Source organism: Macaca mulatta, chromosome 15 (genome assembly GCF_049350105.2).
Source record: "Macaca mulatta isolate MMU2019108-1 chromosome 15, T2T-MMU8v2.0, whole genome shotgun sequence".
NCBI classification, from domain to species: Eukaryota; Metazoa; Chordata; class Mammalia; order Primates; family Cercopithecidae; genus Macaca; species Macaca mulatta.
In genome coordinates, this window is record NC_133420.1 from 99,007,148 (window position 1) to 99,027,419 (window position 20,272).

The window sequence follows — 20,272 nt, forward strand, 5'->3', positions numbered from 1 at the left end:
GGTCTAAGACTGCACTTTGAGAACCACTGCTCTACTGAAATTCCCAGCCGTTTTCCTTCTTACCTCATGATGAATTCCTTAAAGCATAACCTTAGCTTGTTGTGATGTCGATAGAGTTTTGGATCAGCAGGAATTTCAGCCAAGAACACTTGGGCTACTTCCAGTGGCCCCTGGTGGAAAAAAAAGAAATATATATATATATACATGAAGGAAATTAAATTGCTTGAGAGAAAATATTGGAGTGACTTTTTAGTTTGAACATTTAATTTTGTAGTTGGTTTGAAATAAACAAAAAAGAATCAAGGAAGGTCTTGGACATCTCAGGAAACTGATTCCTTAGGAGGAGTCTGAAATTGTAGAAGAATACTCAGAAGTATAAATGCATTTTCTCTGTATGTGTTTTTTGTTTTTGTTTTTGTTTTTTAGACAGGGTCTGGCTCTGTCACCCAGGCTGGAGAGCAGTGGCATGATCTCTGCTCACCGCAGCCTCCTCTTCCCACGCTCAAGTGATTCTCCCACATCAGCCTCCCAAGTAGCCGGGACCACAGGTGTGTGCCACGATACCTGGCTATTTTTGTAGCAATGGGATTTTGCCACATTGCCCAGGCTGATCTTGAATTCCTGGCCTCAAGTAATCCACCCACCTCAGCCTCCCAAATTGCTGGGATTACAGGCATGCACCACCGTACACAGCCCAAATTTATTGTTTTTTTTATTGTTGTTGATGTTTTTGAGACAGAGTCTTACTCTGTCTCCCAGGCTGGAGCGCAGTGGCATAATCTCAGCTCACTGCAACCTCCACTTCTCGGGTTCAAGCGATTCTCCTGCCTCAGCCTCCCAAGTAATAGGACTACAAGCGCCTGCCACCACACTGGCTAATTTTTGTATTTTTAGTAGAGATGGGGTTTCACTGTGTTGGCAAGGCGGTCTCAAACTCCTGACCTCAAGTGATCCACCCACCTCAGCCTCCCATAGTGCTGGGATGATAGGCATAAGCCACCGAGCCTGGCCCCAAATATTATTTTATTAATCAAATACTACTAATAATAGATTTTCATTCCTATGTAAATGTAATACAACTACATCAAATGGTACATGCTTTGAGTTGCTTCTCTAAATATCAGGATTGCCTTGATCTATTCATTTTTGTTCACTTGTCTAGTTGCCCCCGTGGCAAACATCATTTTGCATAACTGCTGGGTCGAGTCAGAGATATCCATAGTATACAGATAGACCATGCTTGTGGGCTTGGAAAGTCTTCCATTTTATCAAAGAGTTGGCACTTACAAAGGCAAAAGTTTCCTCATTTTTTTTCCCGATCTTGGGAATGTAACAGGCATTTCTCTGTTTCTGCTCCCTTGATGTCAAGTACGCTCAGAATTTTTGTGGGGAAATCCAATTATGCTGAATGAGAAAAGACTGATGATGCTCACTGAATATCTGAGTGTGGAAGTGTGGACAAGAACAGATCTAGAATTGAATTAAGGAGGCCCACTGGACAGAGGTATTAGGCTGCTAGCTCCCTCCATCTGAGACTGGTTGAGCACCATGCTGAACTTGGGAGTCAGGCTCTAATAAGTCTGAGAAGAAGAGCTAGTCTTGTCTAAAGTGGCCAAAGAAGTCAGGTCCCAGGTCATTCCTGGTTGTCAAGGTCCTTGGCATGCTGGGTTCATCTGCTGACTGACCCAAGAGTTGGATGTTCTAGATCCTTTTCCCTCTCTCCTATAGGCATTTGTAGGTGAGTCTCAAGCCCTGCAATGACTCTGCATGTATTGGTCATGACTAAGCATTCTTCAACAGGACTCCAGATTGGCATCATATTGTCAGGTTTGGCCCCGAAGTGGAGACTCCTCTGAGAAAATGGTACTCCTTAAAACCTGGGCACTCATCTCTAGGATTTCTTTTTTACCTGGGGTTGTTGCATGAAAGGGAAGAGGCCTCCTAAAAGTCTTCTGAACCTCACAAGTGTTCAGGCTAAGTGTAGGAACATCTCTGTGTTTGTCTATGGATCAAAGTCCTCATCAACCCCAAGGAAGGAGGGTGCAGAAGTATAATGACAACCCAAATAATAAGAACCAGAGGAACTACCACCTTCTGATTTTGCTTACCTGATTTACAGTAGCTCCCACAGAGCCTTGCAGCACCATCTGAAGCATCTTTGGATCAGGGGGCTCCTGGTTAATGGCAACCGCTAACTGCAGTGTCTTCTTCTTCATGTCTTCAATGGCAACTTCAATCGGTGTCAAAACAAACTGAACATGAGACGTAAACATAGGGAAGTCACTGTCTGGTCCCATAAGCTATGGACAAGCCTGAAGCTATGACAGAGAGGCCACCTAGATTTGAAGAGGCAGCTGGGGAAAGCCTTTCAGAGTAATTTAAAATACTCTTAACAGGTTAAAAAGAAAGATGGGCTTAACATTTCTTGATTTCTTATGTTCCAGGAACTTTAGATACATTTATCATTTACTCCTTTCAACACCTCTTTATACTCTCCATTTTACAGTCAAAAGGGGATTTGTAAGGCTAAGTTCCACAAATGCCACAGGTAGTAAGGGAGGAGGTCATAATTCGATCACAAGTATGTCTACATTCAAAGTCCATGTTTTTTCTACCCTGTCAGGTTGCTTTTCCTATTATTGAGCAAGTTATTCAACTTATTTATTTATTTATTTATTTATTTATTTATTTATTTCTGAGACAGAGTTTCACTCTTGTTGTCCAGGCTGGCGTGATCTCGGCTCACTGCAACCTCTGCCTCCCGGGTTCAAGCGATTCTCCTGCCTCAGTCTCCCGAGTAGCTGGGATTACAGGCATGCACCACCACACCCAGATAGTTTTGTATTTTTAGTAGAGACAGAGTTTCTCCATGTTGGTCAGGCTGGTCTCAAACTCCCAACCTTAGGCAATCTGCCTGCCTCGGCCTCCCAAAGTGCTGAGATTACAGGCATGAGCCACCACGCACAGCCTCATGTTACTCAACTTATAATGCAGAAAGCTATATTAGAAGCATAGCACTCAAGATTTTCTCCCCCGTCATAACACAAGCTTTTGATATCACCTATGCCTTCTCCAACTCACCCTGAGGGTGAATTTCCAGTAAATGGAATTCTCTTAAGGGTCAATCAATCAATTTGCTAAGTTCTGCTGATTGGGGGTAGAGTCTTTTCTGAATGTTATCGGTTGAATTGTGTTCTCCCAAAATGTATATGTTGAAGTCCTAACCTTCAGTACCTCAGAATGTGACCTTATTTGGAGATACGGTCTTTATAGAGGCAATCAGGTTAAAATGAGGCCAGCAGGGTAAGCCCTAGTCCAATATGACTGGTGTCCTTACGAGAAGAGGAAATCTGGACACAAACACGGAGGGAACATGATGTGAAGAGACACAGGGAGAAGAGGGCTGTCCACAGGCCAGGGAGACAGGCCTGGAACAGACCCTTTCCTCACAGCCTTCAGAAGGCACCAACACTGCTGGCATCTTGATTTCAAACTTCTAGCCTCTGGAATTGTGCAGACAGTAAGTTTCAGTTGTTTAAGCCACCCAGTCTATGGTATTGTGCTCTATAGCCCTAGCAAATGGCTGAGAACCGTTGTTGAGGTTGTTGGGGAACTATGGAAGGCCAAGAGAACTTCAGGCTGGTGCAGTGGCTCACACTTGTAATCCCAGCACCTTGGGAGGCTGAGGCAGGAGGATCGTTTGAGGCCAGGAGTTTGAGACCAGCCTGGGGAACAAAGTTGAGATCCCTGTCTCTAGGAGGTCGAGGCTGCGGTGAGCCACATTCATGCTACCACATTCTAGGGCAACAAAGGGAGATCCTATCTGAAAAATGAAAAGGAGAGAAAGAGAGAGACAGAGAGAGAGGCAGACAGAGAGAGAGAGAGAAAAAAAAAAGAATGAAAGGAAAGAAAGGAAGGAAGGGAAAGGAAGGCAGGAATGAAGAAAAGAAAAGGTTTTGAAATGCTTTTGGGCACCATGAGTTTACATCTGTGTTATGCCTAGAATGTCTCAGTGTTCAAAAGTCCAAAGCAAGAAGTATAGGAAATACATCAGATGGCTTCTAAACCCACCTCCTCTTGACTGAGTCACTGCTTCAGGCTTTCTTTGGCCTCTGTGAAACCCACACCCTGATGTGGTTACCTGGCTGAACACTACCTGGTAGACAACCCTCCAGCTAGCTCAGCTATTTCTGCTTCTGCCTGACAAGGTGTATATTCACCACAATTCATCTGTGTTTGTGCACCAACTTGATTATGCCTGTTATACTTGTTATTTTAATGACCCAATCTAATTAGATAATGGAGAAACTGGCGAACTATGGGTGTGGAAAGAAAAAGAGTTGTTTCTATGGAAACCAAGCCAAGTGCTTGGACAAGACATTATGAAAGTGAGTTGCTATAAAAATTCCTGTCATATTAGGTGTGCACAAGACCACTGTCAAAGTCTAGGGGAGAAAAAAATCATAACAATCCAGAAGGCCTCTGCTCTCAAATTGTTTAACAAGGATCTTTAAGCTCTCACTCTGCTTACACAAAGCAAAACTGAAAATCATGGACAAAGCACTATGCGTGTGGTTTATAAAAGAAAAGGCTGAACTGTGATCAGCAAACCCATAGTCAGGGAGAAGTCTGTGGCCCTGCATAAAAAGGATGACAAATAAATGTATATGTATGTGTTTTAAAGAATAATAAGTTGTTTATGGTGTATAGAATTTTGAACAATTCTGTGGTTTGAGAGACTTTCTTGACTAGTCCTCTTACTAATAAAATGAGTACAGTCTTGCATTGCACTTAGAGGTCTTTCCTGCTAACGTATAGGTGAAGAAACTGAAGATACGTAACTTGTTTAAAATCACAGGAGGAAGGTGGGACTAGAAGCTAGTCAGTGAACTTGTCCGCCTCACGTGGCCCTTTCCCACAGCACACCACCTACTCACTGGGGCTGCCCACGTGCAGGTCCTGTCTCCAATTATTAACAGCACAACTATGCTTGAATCACCTCTAAGCTTTTAAATACAGAAAAATTGTATATAAAATATTTAAAATGTAAATACATATGTTGTACAAGTTTATAATTGAAATATATATTAAATATTACAATTAAATATATAAACATACTAAAGATATAACTTAAAAATATTAAATATTTAATATACAATAGTGCTATAAAATATGTAGCTGCCTAAATGGGATTTTTTGGACCATGAGAGTGAAAGGACAACCGTATAATCATATTTCAAGTGCATCCCTCCTTGTTTCCAGCCCAATCACTGTGAAGGAGGTTTGTGTGTCCTCCTGGGAGGCCACCCAGGCCCACTCATCCAGTGGGCCACTCCCGTGGGCGCATTACCTCCTCCTTCTGGATGACGCTGATCCTGGTCTTGATGTAGGGGAAGGCGTGCATGGTGGTCAAGACGGTGTTCCTTCTGTGCTGCTCATGCAGCTCTCCCCGAGGCCGCCCCGCCAGGGTGAACGGGGTGGTGTACATGAACCTCCGGAGGTTGAAATTCTTCTCAAAGTATGTGACCCTGTCTTTCATCTCATACTCATCAAAGTAGGGCTCCACAAAAGTGATCTGTATGTAGGCCTGAGGGGGGCAAGGCAGGGAGGGAGAAGATGAGCTATTCTGCAAACAGCCATCCCTGACGCAATGAAGGGGCATGCTGGAACACGGCATGCCAACACCGCCCTGCCAGGTGCAGAAAAGCTACAGAGGCAGGGGGAGAATGTGGCCAGCAGAAGTTCCTCCTCTCCACCCCCAAGGAGAGAAGGGGCTGCAAGGAGGGAGAGGGGAATGTGCCTGTGGGGAGAGTCAGGGCCACCGGCCACACCTTCCTAGCAGAGCAAACTGGTCCACAGTGGAAGCCTTGGCATGAGAGTTTGCAAACTGCTATTCAAAAGAGACAAACTACTGCAACATGGACTAGCAATGGGCACGAGAAGTATTTTGGAGCGGTAGGTCTGTTCTATATCTTGGTTATGAAGGTAGTTACATGTGTTTGTCAAAACTCATAAAACTAAACACCAAAACTGAATTTTACTGCCTAGACCTCATTTAAACACACAGTCACATCACCTCCACCCTCAAACACAGAGCGAATAAGGACTCATTAAAGAAGACAACCTCTTAGAAAAAAAAAGTGACCATAAGTCCAGATGCTGGGACACTCACCCACTGAAGGGGATGGGTGGGGTCACTGACTTCAGACTGTAAATCACTATTTAGTACAATGAAATCTGGTTGTAATTCTGGGCTCAGACTCTCATTCCAAATGCTCACAACCTACCCTGGGAATTTTAAAAGAGGGGAAAAGGGCACTTTGGCTCAGGGAGGTCACGTCTTACACAGCTTGTGCTATGTACAGACCACTGTGGGCACACGGCCAACTCCATCTCCCAGACATGTATGTCTGAAGACTAAACTCTTACCACAGTCGCTGCTTTCAAGCCTAGGCCAGCGAATGTGTCTTAAGTGAGAACGTGTTCTGAAAAATGTAGAAAAACAAACTCTTTAATTTGGCCAATTCTTCCCCTCTTCCATAATCTTCTTCATATCCTGGAAGATGGAACTGGGAGTTTGGACCTTTCATTTTACAGGTTTGCTAGATGGTGAAGGGTCCTCTTCCCAGGGCCCTTAATGATACCTCACACTTACATTATTTCCAGTAACTTAGAAAGCTCATTCATGGATATGTCTGCCTGTGAGTCGGACTGAGCGGGTAGCATCATAAAGAATTTGTCTGGTCTTTGTCTCCATTTCCTAGCACAGAGCTTCAGAAACACTTGGAATTTCCTCAGTGATGGGTGTCTTTGTGATGCTAATGAGGTGACTCATGCTGGGCCCCTGGACTGCTTCAGGATGCCAAGTGGTCACCAAAAAGCCCAGTTCTGTGATTAGAGGGTAGGAACTGGATGACCTCTGGAGACAGGAGAGGGGCTGGAGATGGTGTTTAATTTGCCTACATAATGAAACCCCAACAAAATCTCTGGACACTGAGACTTGGTGGAGCTTCCTGGTTGGAGAACACACCGATGAGCCAGGAAGCCATAAATAGAGGGACAAAAAAGATGTTCACCTTTTATCATAAAACTCTGATAGTAACCAGAGTATTTTTTGGAATTCTGTGAGTCATTGCAGTGAATTATTTAATCTAAGAGGTGTCATAGAAACTCCCAAATTATTATTATTATTATTATCATTATTATTTTGTTTTGTTTTCTCCTATTTTCAAGCTAACAGGTTAGAGAAACTTCCAAATTTGTAGCTGGCTGATCAGAAGTGCGGGTGGCCTGGGGGTCCCGCTTGAAGCTAGCATCTGAAGTCAGGGCCGTCTTGAGGAGGCTGCCTTTAACCTGTGGGAGCTGATGCTACCTCCAGGTGTTAGCATCAGAACTGTACGCCCAGTTTGGTGTGAAATGGAACATGCCCTCTTGTGAAAGTGAGGAAACCCAAACCCAAGCCCTTTTTACCATTCCCCCCACAGCACAGTGATCCTGTAGTTGGCTGGAAGGAATACTTGCAGCCTCAAGAAGGAAGCCAATAAACGTTGTCACCGGGAAATTCGCATCTTTTTCACATGTTTGAAATGGAGAGTTTAAAGGCTTTATAAAAAGGCAGTAAACAGCCGTGCTGAAGAGTAGGGGCTTAGAAGCGACAGACTCCAAGTCTGAGTACTGGCTCTGCCCCTTGCATGACCTTGAAAGGTGCTTGACTCTTCTATGTCTCAGTTTTCTCATCTCTAAAATAGGGACAACAAAACCTGCTTCCAAGGGTTGTTGCAGGATGAAATAAAATGATACATGTAGAGGGCCTAATCCAGTTCCAGATACACAGTTGGTGCTTAATAAATGGTAGCTCCTATTATGATTCTTGCCTTTGACTATGTTTTCTTTAGGATCTGACCAATTAGTAGTTGAACTCTAGACAAAAAGGTTTGCTGCATTTAAGTGACTTGGAGAGTCCAGATAGATGAGATCATTATGTATTCTTGGGTAGAGAATGAAGGGATTTAGAGCGTGATGGTTATTTTTTGTAAATTTTTTAATACCTTGTTAGGATCCAACTTGGTTTTGTCCACAGGAGTGGAGTCTTTAATCACTTCCACAAATTCTGCACCAAAACATTGACCATAAAATGCCTAGGTAAGAAGAACCAATAGTTTATAAAGGTTATTTTAACATCATGCAACTCTTTGTCTTCTTGGAAGTGAAGTAAGTTTGGAACAAGTGCACGGTAGAATGATGCTCACTGATTATTGAGAGTCCCTCTGAGCTAATGAGCAAAGTTCAGCATTTCCTAAGACAAAAATAAAAATAGCACTGTCATCTAGTATATGCTTCCCTATAAGATGTATGCTTGGCCTCTAATTCAGCTAATATCACTATATTTGCTGAGGTATCTCCTGGGGTATCACACTCTTTACTTCTCACCTTCTGTACCCTGGGAACTTAGAGGTCACCAGGCTTCCCATATTGTGGCAAATCACAGTGCACAAGAGGATAAAATATATACCTCTAATTCTAAGTAGGGGAAACAATATAGGGAACCAAGTGGTCTGGGGTCAATTGCTCGCTCTTTTTCTCATGTGCTGAACAGTTTTGGGGGAACTCACCCCACCACTCTGGGCAATGGCTTCTTCGAGTCAAGTAAGGATAAACCTTCTCGTCTTTTTTGGCATGGATGGAGAGTGTAAGAAGTCATTAGGCAACACAAATGTTTTAAGTTTTACACTCACAGGAGGGCACAAATTCAAAGCAATGAAACCCTAAGGAGTGAATCTTTGGTTAATTGTGAGCAGTTCAAAGGACCCCAGTCCTGCTTGGTAATTGCAGGCTCTTTGTAAACAAATTCCTGTTCATCCAAATCCCCAAATGTGCTTGAGAAGGTTTTTTCGGGGAGGCACCTTTGACTGAGTTCTTAGTGTTTGTCCCTTACAACCTGTGTTTCCTTTGTCCTGACCTTTCTCTAGGCTGTTTCTCTTTTTCTCCATGCTTTCAGCTTTGCTTCTAACGACATGCTACACTTTCCCGTTATATTATGGACCAAATGTCATTGGCAGGTTAGAGCTAGGCCGGCCACTGCCCATGGTATGGCTACTGCCGAGTAGCTCTGTATCATAATGACCCCAGGTGCCATCCAGTGATACCTAAAGGATGGCTTCACCATTATCTAGGGGTGATTCAGTCATTTGGCTAGATTACTTCAAAGTCAAGATGATAAACTTCATGTTGAAAAACTCTATTACTCTCTATCTACTAGTATAAACTACTAACATTTGGAAAGGGTGATAAGAAAGCACATGACCTCGATTGAATTTTGCACAGATTTGAAAATAAATATTCACCATATAAAATAACAAACTGTGAAAAGCATACACAGAGTCTTAGGGAAAAACTATCAAAATCTTACATCACCTCATGATCTCACCTAATACCTTTCTACTTTGCCTTTTATAAATGCAAAGGGGAAAACTTTATGTAGAGATCAATGACGAATCCATAACTCTTTGTTTATTTTTGGTAATGACCCACTGTAACTTGTTTTTGTAAAGTGTACCAGGTCAAGCACACAGAATCACTTTTCTTACCTCTAGTCTATGTGAGATCTCAGGAAGCTTGGTAATTGCAGGCTCTTTGTAAACAAATTCTTGTTCATCCAAATCCCCAAATTTGGATCCAAAGAAACCAACTCGGAAGTAGGTTCCAAACATCCTCTTATGATCCTGAGGAACAAAATATAAAAAGCTCTCCTTGGTTATGTCATCCTGAGGAGCCACTGAGTTGCAAAGCGCAGGGGTCTTTCATTGTGTTAACAAAGCATTTTACTCCTGTGGCTGATATAAACAGAAATTACTCCTTAAAAAAATTAATGCTTATGAAATAAACTTCAGAAATAACAACAAAAGAAATCCCATGAAAGATTTCTGGGCCTTCTTTTAAGTAAACTTAAAAATTTCTCACATTTCCTGGTTATAAAGTAATTTAAGCTGTATGTTTTCACATTTGGAATTTTGGTCCTCTGTTAGAGGAATTCCAGCCCTTTTCTGTTTGACAGGTGAGAGCAAAAGCAATGTGCTAAAGGTAAATCACTTCCTGGAGAGGAAGGATGGCTAAGCATCTGTAGGATAGGGCCATCTGCCACCAGGTAACAGGACCTGCCAGCCAGCCTCCCCCCGCTACCTTGTTCACAATGCTGTCGAAGGCCCTCTGCAGCTTGCTGTGAGTGAGTGTCAGCTTCCGGAATTCTCGATGCGCTTCTAGGATGGGGATGACCAGCTTGTAGACCTCGTTAACCGTCTCATATAAACCTCCCTTGGAAAGAGGAGAAGAGCATCAGAGAGAATTTAATCCACTGGAAATGTAAGAAGAGCAACCAGAGGTCATTGCCCAAACAGTGTGCTGGAGAGTGAATTTATTGTTGTATCACAGTATTTTACAGGGCAAGAGGGGGGTATCTAAGCATTTTTGGGACAGTGGTAGCCTTCAAACTGAACTAGACACCTCGCTAAGTGTCCTGTATGGTGATAAGTAGGGAGAAGAGCTTTTGGGGGAAAAAAAAAAAAAAGTACTGGCTGAGTGCAGTGGCTCATGCCTGTGATCCCAGCACTTTGGGAGGCTGAGGCAGGAGGATCACTTGAACCCAGAAGTTTAGATCATCCTAGACAACACAGGGAGACCCCATGTCTACAAAAAATTTAAAAATCAGCCAGGTGTGGTAGTATGCTCCTGTAGTCCCAGTTACTTGGGAGGCTGAGGTGGGAGGATGGCTTGAGCCCAGGAGGTCAGAGCTGTAGTAAGCCAAGACTGCACCACTGCACTCCAGCCTGGGTGACAAGGCAAGACTCTGCCTCAAAAATGAAAACAAAAACAAAACAAAACAAAAACCAAAAATAGGAGAGAAGTTTGGTAGCAAGGACTAACAGCAATTCAGAAAGGCAGTTTTAGTATATTTAAATTGCATCAGAGGTCCTCCTCTAGCCAGATGCTAAATGTATACCTCCAGAGAGTTAGTAGGATTCTAATTCATTTTCTTGAGTTTGAGGAAAAATGAGAGTATATTAGACATTTTCTGAATCCTGAAAAGGAAAGCAGGAATAGAGAGAAGATAGTTAAAACAATAATTAAAATACATAAAATCATAGAGAGGAAACTTGGAAATAAAAACTGGAAAATAAGGATGAGTATAGTATAGATGAAAACAAAATTGAGTCAGCTAAATATAGTAAAGTATTGAATATTTTCTTGGCTTAAAATTTAAGGGAGGAGGGAGATTATTAAAATGAAAACTGGTGGGGCGTGGTGGCTCACACCTGTAGTTCCAGCACTTTGGGAGGCCAAGGTGGGCAGATACTTGAGGCCAGGAGTTTGAGACCAGCCTGGCCGTCAGGGTGAAATCCTGTCTCCACTAAAAATACAAAAAATTAGCTGGGTGTGGTGGTGCACGCCTGTAATCCCAGCTACTCAGGAGGCTGAAGCAGGAGAGTTGCTTGAACCCTGGAGGCAAAGGCTGCAGTCAGCTGTGATTGCACCACTGCACTACAGCCTGGGTGACAGAGCGAGACTCTGTATCAAAAACACAAAAAGAAAAAAGAAAAGAAAAGAGATAACAGTGTTTCCTCTTTGCCCTGAATCTCAATGACTTCACCTCTCTCTTTATTTTTTTAGTATATATACTAGGAGTATTTAGATCCAGATTAAGTTAACCAGACGAGTCTCAGTGGTTTCTGTGCCCACATTTCTGGAAGCTGGTTCTGGTCTGTGATGATCCTTCAGACTGCACAGTGGCCATGAGGGAAGACACTGCCTGGATTTCTTCTCTCTCCTCTCAGTGGTTCCTCCCTATTTTTTTTTTCTCTGAGAGGAAAAATGAGGGAGTGAAAACATGCCTCATCATTTATTGTGTAACCCTGGGCAAGCCATTTCACCTCTCTGTGGCTTAGTTCCACCCCTATTAAATGGAAATAATACTGTGAAACTGCTGCCCAGCCAATGAGCATGCAGTGAAGGCCAGACCAGCACTGTGATGAAAGGCTGTCTCAGCTCCCTTGGGGAGCTCATGCAATTTGCATACATCAAAGTCCTCCCCAGGCCCATCCCCTGCCCTGCACACCCTGGCATGTGTCCTCAGGAAGTGGGGCTGACTGGGCCATTAAGACCAGGTGTTCCCAGCACCCCAAGTCCAGCTGGAGTGTGGGAGGCCGGGTCCCGGGATGCCCTCTGGGTACTGACCGTGCTGAAGAGCTCTGCAGCCTGCTCCAGGAGGCCCACCAGGCCACTCTCGGTGAAGTACTGGCCTGCGCACACCCCATCCTCGTCAGGTGACAGGGTGTCGTCAGAGACCACAGACTCCTCCAGCACGTTGGAAGAAATATTCTGAAAGAGACCACAGTATAAGCCTGGAGAACAGGGCGACCAGACTAGTGAGAGACCACAGGAACCCAGAATGGGGAAAGGAGGAAGCTGGTGTGCAGATCCTTACCAAGGCTGTGACTAAACTAGGTCTGCAATTCTACCCCAAGAGTATCAGTCTGCCATTCATTCAGAAGGGGCACACTGAGCAACTGGTCTTCAAACTTCACGTTTTTCCTTTTAACCATTAGGAGATTTCGTATAAAGGACAATTACCTCAATGTCACAACAGCTGAGTTACTTTAGTGAGACAACCCTAAGGGACACAGGGCTGGTGTCTTGGTTTTCAAAAGGCAAAGGCCAATTAACACTAACTAGACTCCCTGTTTCACCGAGCGGACCTCTGACTTCCAGTGGTGTTTTTCTGAAGTATGTTTCTACTCTGGAGTTGACTTTCAGATAAATAGCCATGACATAGGACAACAGCAAGTGAGGCTGTCTTCATTAGGGAAGTTTTCATGGCATTGCAGCAGTTACTCTGTGTGTGTGTGTGTGTGTGTGTGTGTGTTTCTTCCTGAACATTTAGTTTCTATGCATTTTTTCCTTTACAAAAACATTGCATTTAGAGCCTCTAGCAGAGCATGCAGAGACCATGGTCAGGGTGAAAAAAGTAAGAAATCCAAGACATAAAATTTAGAGAGGTACCCGCTTTTAGGGCCACTGAAGTACTGATCTGGTACCTGCTTGACCCTGAGGGTGAGTGCCTCCTCACCCTAGCACTGGCCCTGGCAGTGAATACATGACAGGTCAAGAATCATTCTTAGCTCACAGCTATGGAAGAAATGTATATAGAAAAGAGAAGAAAAGGGAAGCCTTCCCAGTTTAGGAATTACAAACAGGTGGCACACATGCCACTCCTTCCTATTGCTGTAATCATGGCAGGCATAACTAATCAACTGTAGCACTTTTCCCTAGAGCTTGGATATAGTCTTAAAATTCTTCAGCATAGTGCTTCAGTCAGCTGCTACTAACTGAGCAGAGTTGGCTTGTGAACTAAAAGCTGTCAGCCTTCTGGCCTGGTAACAAGATCAAGTGAATCAACCTTAGCAATCAATCAGTCCATAGTTGTCACAGATAGCCCTATCCCTTCACATGCAATACTGTAACGCAGTTTTAGGAATATAGGAGGAGGCTCTCAAGTGGCCAGTCCTTGTGGCCAGTCTTTCTTACAAACCTGACCTATGTATTACGATGTTTCTGTGACAACAGAAGGTCCAAGAAATTCAGTTGAAAGCATTTAATAACCCAGGATACTATTAGAATTGTATGTAATTTTCCACGTTAGAGGAACCGTTTTGAAGCTATGTAGCCTCATCAGCTGTAGTCAAAGGAAAAGGATTCTGCAGACTTTGTTGGCTTCAGAATCAGGGAGGTACGTACGAGTAACAGCAGTATCTAAGAATGTGTCCATATCTACAGTTGTGAAATAAATATCGCACTCTGGGACACAGAATTTCAGTGATCTCAGTTTCCTGGAATTCAGTGACCTCAAAGTTATTTTCCTTGCACATATTTATTTATCTCTAGTTTATAAATCTTTTCCAAAAGCTCAATTTCATTTGGAGCAGAACAAGGTTGAAAATCAAAGCAAAGAGCATTTGCAAAATCAACACTGGACATCTGTTGTTAATGCTGTCTAGAATTCTTTCCTCCTTTATAAAGTAAAGCATCCTGATTTGGGGGAAGAAATCACCCATAACTCCAGGTGTGGACCTGTGACCCTGGGTCAGTCAATCAGAGCACTCTATTTCTCTGGCCACTATGACTGGTTCAGGGATGAGCACAGGACCTGAACAGGATCAATAAGATGCACTGAGGCTTTCTCTGCAACTGCTAGAAAGGAGGCATCTCTCTTCTCTCCTAGGCTTGAACCTAGAGATGTAAACCTAAACTGTGGTGTGGGAAGCCTGTGAAGAATGAAGCTGACACAACAGATGGCAGAGATGGGAAATGGTGATGACACTGAGATCTGCTGACATTGTTTGGGCCCCTGGGTCCAGTATGGCAGGTGCTACTCCAGGCTCACATTCCTCATACAGGCTGATAAATTCCATTTTTACCTTCTGTCAGTCTGGGTTGGGTGTTCTTTCACTTGCCAGCTACATTTCCAAATTGATTTGGTATGTCTCATTTGAGAGAAATACGAATTCACTCATACACATTAATATAATTTGGCTTCTCTTCTGTAGCTGAGAACACCTAACTCATTGCCTCCTGTACATCATGAAGCCCTCACACTTCAGTTTCTTCTGCCTTCCTTTTCAACTTCCTCACCCTTCCCTGACTCACAGGGCCTGGACCATAAATGCTCACAATATCTTGTGCCTCTTTATAACAGTATTTCTCATAATTATAACTGAATAAAGATTGGAATAATTAGTTATATGGTATCTCTCTGGTTAGAATGTAATGTTCATGAGGACAGAATAAGTATTCAATATTCTCTAAAAGAAGGAATCAATGGATAAAGATATGTGAACAGATAGGGCCGTATGCCCCCATGTTGGGATAATGTGGGATATTTCTGTTGATTGTGTAATAATGATTCTGTCTCACTTTGGCATGTCATTATTAGCAAATCAATTGTATTCTAGGTAAAACTAGGACAGTAAGGCTTACTAAATATAAAAGTCAATAATGAAATGCAATTGATATTTAAGTGATAAATATCAAATCAAATATAGTCACAGGAAAAAGGAATAAAAGAATTACAAAATAGTGTAGTAAATGAAACAATATGAAGGGCTAAATCTTACAATTTCCTGGGAATTGAAAGAGGAGTACTATAATATTTACTGTTGATAGTATCAAAAGGTCAAAATAAAGTTGAGAAAAGAAGCAGATACATCTAAAATAACTCGTATAACTTTCTTGTGCACTTTCACGTGATTTGAAATCAGTTGTTATTTTTATGCTTTTGGATGAGATTTAATTATCAGCTTTTATAACAAACATTTCTGAATTAGGAAGAAAATTCATTTGCTGAGCATGAAATGACAGAATAACTATTTTTGTTCTTGAGGACCATAAGAAAGGAGGAGTTATTCACAGGAGGCAATACCCAGCTTTGCTGCGTTCTGGGAAACCAGAAGCTCCTGGTTCCACCAGCGTAGTTTCGGTGACTTATTCTCTAGGCCTGGGAAAGCTACTTTGAATTGTCCTTTCTTTCTGGTTCATACAACATTACCAAATTGTGTTGAAGAACAATAACAAGAACAAAGCCTTTCATAAAATCAGCCATGTAAATTCAAACAATAATAATACAAACCCTTGTAAATGACTTCGTGAGTCTGGCTTGAAAAACACTCTATTACTATAGCTATATTGTTCATGGTTTCAGGGATGGCCATCTCTACAAATTTGTCTCTTACAAAAAAAGTACCCAACATTGTGCTTTTTTATTTTCTCTCTCTCTAAAGGCTATATTAAACTATTCAGTAAGAACACTTTAAGTGACTACTGAGCTTCCCCATCTGAGCCAGCATTTAGGTCTGGCAGACAATTTCCCTTTGCCAACTGTGGGTAATTTTCAGCTTATCCTAAGGGTACTGATTCAGCCTTTTGTTTCCCTTCTCAGGTCAATTTGATTCTTTCTTGAGAGAGTGGGCCCCTCCAAAGTTGGAAAGTGGAATCAGATGAATGGGCCAGGAGGAAAATCATTTATCCAATGTTTTCCAAACTTTCACAGATGTCAGTATACTGTGTCAACTACAATCTTTGAAAAAGAGTTTAAATGACCTTAGAAAAGTTGCTCTCTCAGTTCTCTCATCTGTGAAGTGGGAGTAATAACACTTCTGCTTATAAAGCTGCTTCACAGCTTTACGGGGAGGTTCAAATGAAGCCATGCATGTGAAAGTGTTTGCAAATGTCTCCCTAAAGTGCTATTAATAATGGCTAGGTGCCATTATTGTAAACAATAATTAAAAAAAAACAAAACCCAATGACGATGGGAAAGCAATTAGAAGAGGTAAATATAATGTATGAACTTGGGATTTTTCAACCTTAGCACTACAGACATTTGGGACCAGATAATTGTTTGTCGGGGGAGCTCTCCTATTGCAGAAGGTTTAGCAGCATTCTGGCTTCTACCAGTCAGATGCCAGTAGCACCTACCCACCCACCCCAGTTGTGATAACCAAAAATGTATCTAGACATTGCCAAATGTCCCCGGGGCTGGGGGACAAAATCGCCCCAGTTGAGAACCACTGCTCTAAGGAAAAAGCTGCATACCCCCTACCTGGAAGCTGACACTGCCCACGGGCAGGTAGCTGTGGTCCTCCAGCATGCTCAAATACTCAGCCACTAACGCAGCAGCGTGCACCAGGCACATGGCGGCCTCCGTGTAGCATTTCTTCTTGGTGTGTTTCTCTGCCATGTTCTGGAGCCAGGTCAGCCGCAGATCAGGAGATGCCTGGTAACTCTTGGCAATTCTGCAGACAGATTGAGAAGTAGTTTTGAGGACAGTGGGTTAATGACACTGTTCTTCCACTTTGTGTGACCTTTTCTTTTTTTCTCCCCAAGAGTTCCCTGCACCCCTCCACCTGAGATTTTGCCCTACATTTCCAGAAAACGAGAGAGAAGAAAACATTTATTAGTCCAACTATTTTTATTCCATGTTTAAGCTGTGCTGACCTCCAATAGTACTTAGTAAAAGCCTTACAGGGAAAAAATATCTGATAACATGATGTCTATTTTAATGGCTCTCAGGTAATTTTCTGCCTTTTCTTTTCTTTCTCTCAAAATAAAACAGAAGACAAAAAAGTACTGCACTTTGTATGATGTTGCCTCTGAACAATTTTACCTCTGTAAGTAATTTCTCCTGAACAAGGATTGGAAGACCAAGTTTTAAACTGCGCACAAAAAAATGATTTCTAAAGTAAAACTACATATGTATGTCTAAATATAATTGGAACAAAACCATATAGAAAATAATTCCAACAACAGTTCATTATTCTTTTCTCTGATTCTGTGGCAAGCAGAAGATAGTGTTATTAAATAATGCCTCACTTTAGGGAGATCCTTCTGAAAACTTACATACGAACTAACCTACTCTGAATGTTTAATTTCTATATATTATTTGGCTATCATCCAAACCACTATATCCACGTTAGCTGTGATCATTACATTAGTAAGAACTCCACAGTGACAAATCCTCGACCCCCAAGTGATGCCCCTTGAGTGTGTCAGGAAAGCTTACCTGTACATGAGATCCATAAGCATCTCAGGATCTTCCTGAAACTCCCTCATTTTCACCGTGTCATATAAGATACTATTCAGATTACAGAGAAGTTCCTCCACCTGCAAAAAGTGTAAGTCTCAAAATAATCTTAGCTTTGTAGTCCCATGTGAAGAGCTAGGATTACACTGAAATGCAAGGGGAAGCCATGGGAAGGGTTGGATCGGAGGGCAGCAGAGACTAGGGGTGGCGGAGTCATCCAGACCTGACTCTGTAGTTTTCATCTTCGCCAGCCAAGGTGCTGATGAGACCTGGATGTGTGTTGGCCCTTGAGATCCATAAATCTGCCTGAATCCTCATACTATCCCTATCTCCAACATTTTTGTTTAAATTAGTTTGAACCAGTTTCAGTTATTTATAACCTGAAAAGTTATAAACTCTACTCTGGAATATCAGGGCTTTTTATACTAAGTAGGAAACAGCCTGGGACCTCAGCTTGAGTTCCATGTCTCAGAAGCCTCCTGGATCTTCCCAGGGCTTCAGAGATTTTAGAATCTCTTGTAACCATTATTCTTTTTTTTTTTTTTTTTTTTTTTTTTGAGACAGAGTCTCGCTCTGTCGCCCAGGCTGGAGTGCAGTGGCCGGCTCTCGGCTCACTGCAAGCTCCGCCTCCCGGGTTTGCGCCATGCTCCTGCCTCAGCCTCCTGAGTAGCTGGGACTACAGGCGCCCGACACCTCGCCCGGCTAGATTTTTGTATTTTTCAGTAGAGACGAGGTTTCACTGGGTTAGCCAGGATGGTCTCGATCTCCTGACCTCATGATCCGCCCGCCTCGGCCTCCCAAAGTGCTGGGATTACAGGCTTGAGCCACCGCGCCCGGCCTTAACCATTATTCTTAATTACAAAAGCCAACAGTGGAGGTCCAGGGGAGCCTGCAGTACAAAAACAATGAGAGACTATGACTTGATCTATAGACTCTGGCAGATGACACAGCCACAGAATATTGTCTTACCCCCCTTCCTCTCTGCCAGCTTGTTAGGGCTCCTAAAATTTCTACCACTAAAGTCATTTTACTGGGTGAAGGCACTGAAGGCCTTTATTAAACTGCCCATATTTTGATTGGTCTTGTTGGTGAATACCTCTACACAAATGATGAAATTAAAGGAGTATGGTCAAGATGAAATGAGAGAGGAAGGATGTGACGTAGAGGAGAGGAAAAAGGTTCTGAGAATGAGGATGCAACATTGCCTGAGAGGGCAAAATAGACTCTGGAAACAGGGTTCTCAGACTAAGGGAACAAAAGAAAACATTCATTCATTTATTCTCACTTAATTAAGACCCTACCATAGAGCAGGCTAGGAGCTGGAGTTAAAAGATAAATGGGACAGGCTAGAGTTCCATGGTCATTGTAATGGACACGGAAGAGATTACTGTCCTTACAAGTTTCCTTAGGACAACCTTGTTTACAAGCTCTCTCAAACTCGGCCCTTCCTTACCCCTCACCAGACAAGTTGGTCCCTTTACCATCCCTTCAGACACAAATAATGCATTCTTTCAACTACTCACAATTTCCCCCTCACTTTTTCCCTGCCTAACTGAATCCTACCCCAGCCTTTAATCTTATCCCTCCTCGCAGGCTTTCCTGGCCACCAGATTGTTTATTGATCACGATCTCTTTTCCTCTAACCTTACATAGCATTTAGTTCCTGACCACACAGTTGGCACTTACGTATCATTTGTCTTGTACTGCCTCCTAATTGTGTTGATACTGAGCATTCCAAACAGACTGTTAGCATATTGAGACTGGGGACAGTGGTGGATGTATTTCTTTTTAAAACCTCTCATAGTGCTGAGAGCACATGCATATTGGACAATAAATACTTGCAAATGTTATATAAGTATATTCATATACTAATTGCATATGTACATACATACATACATACATAATAGTTGGCAGACCCAAGACTCATGCATGAGACAAGGTATGTGCTTCGGCATACCTGGGTGGGAAAAGGAGTCATCTGCATGGCCGTGTCCTCTTCTGAATAGGCCAAAATTGTCCTCAGGGATCTTCTCAGGTGCTCTTCATTAAAGTCTGGTGCTCTGCCCACCAAAGATGCCAGCGACATTGTTACTTGCATCTTTACTCTTGCAAAGTTCTGCATCAGTGAAAAAAAAAAAAAAGATGAAATACATAAGATGCACTTAGCAGTAGATAACTGAAAGCAGCATGGCCAGACACACTCCTCAGTGTTTCCTCTACCCCTCTCTTAATCATTTCCTCTTCTCTCAATGAAATGGGAGCTACACTTTGCACAGGATTCATATCGTTGTTTAAATGGTTTAAACGGACATTGCTCTCACATAAATCTGTCAGGCTCCCTTTAAACTTTCATTGAGGACTGGGCTGCCTTTGTGCTGCAAGCTGGAAGATTCTTATACAGTTGGGTCCAAGAATACAGTATATCCTTTTGTGCCAAGAGTCTCTTCTTGGGACTTTATTTAAAGTTTATTTAAGGAAAGGGACTTCTGGCTCGGCCTCCTAGCACTTTGGGAGGCCAAGGAGGGTGGATCACTTGAGGTCAGGAGTTCAAGACCAGCCTGGGCAACACAGCAAAACCCCATCTCTACTAAAAATACAAAAATTAGCTGGGTGTGGTGGTGGACAACTGTAATTCCAGCAACTCGG

The 20,272-nt window shown here is 42.7% G+C and overlaps 1 protein-coding gene across 8 annotated transcripts in view; it reads right to left on the reverse strand.

The window, feature by feature from the left end:
* The window catches only part of DOCK8 (dedicator of cytokinesis 8), a 238,624-nt gene that overhangs the window by 13,335 nt on the left and 205,017 nt on the right, over nt 1–20,272 (reverse strand). For all 8 annotated transcript variants that reach the window (XM_077966188.1, XM_077966186.1, XM_015117845.3 and 5 more), the window contains 10 exons: nt 19,584–19,742; nt 17,606–17,706; nt 16,646–16,838; nt 12,229–12,372; nt 10,180–10,311; nt 9,588–9,722; nt 8,049–8,138; nt 5,351–5,587; nt 2,109–2,252; nt 64–170 (listed from right to left, as the gene is read on the reverse strand). In XM_077966188.1, the coding sequence (XP_077822314.1) occupies nt 64–170; nt 2,109–2,252; nt 5,351–5,587; nt 8,049–8,138; nt 9,588–9,722; nt 10,180–10,311; nt 12,229–12,372; nt 16,646–16,838; nt 17,606–17,706; nt 19,584–19,742 (1,442 nt within the window). The remainder of the gene's footprint in view (nt 1–63; nt 171–2,108; nt 2,253–5,350; nt 5,588–8,048; nt 8,139–9,587; nt 9,723–10,179; nt 10,312–12,228; nt 12,373–16,645; nt 16,839–17,605; nt 17,707–19,583; nt 19,743–20,272) is intronic.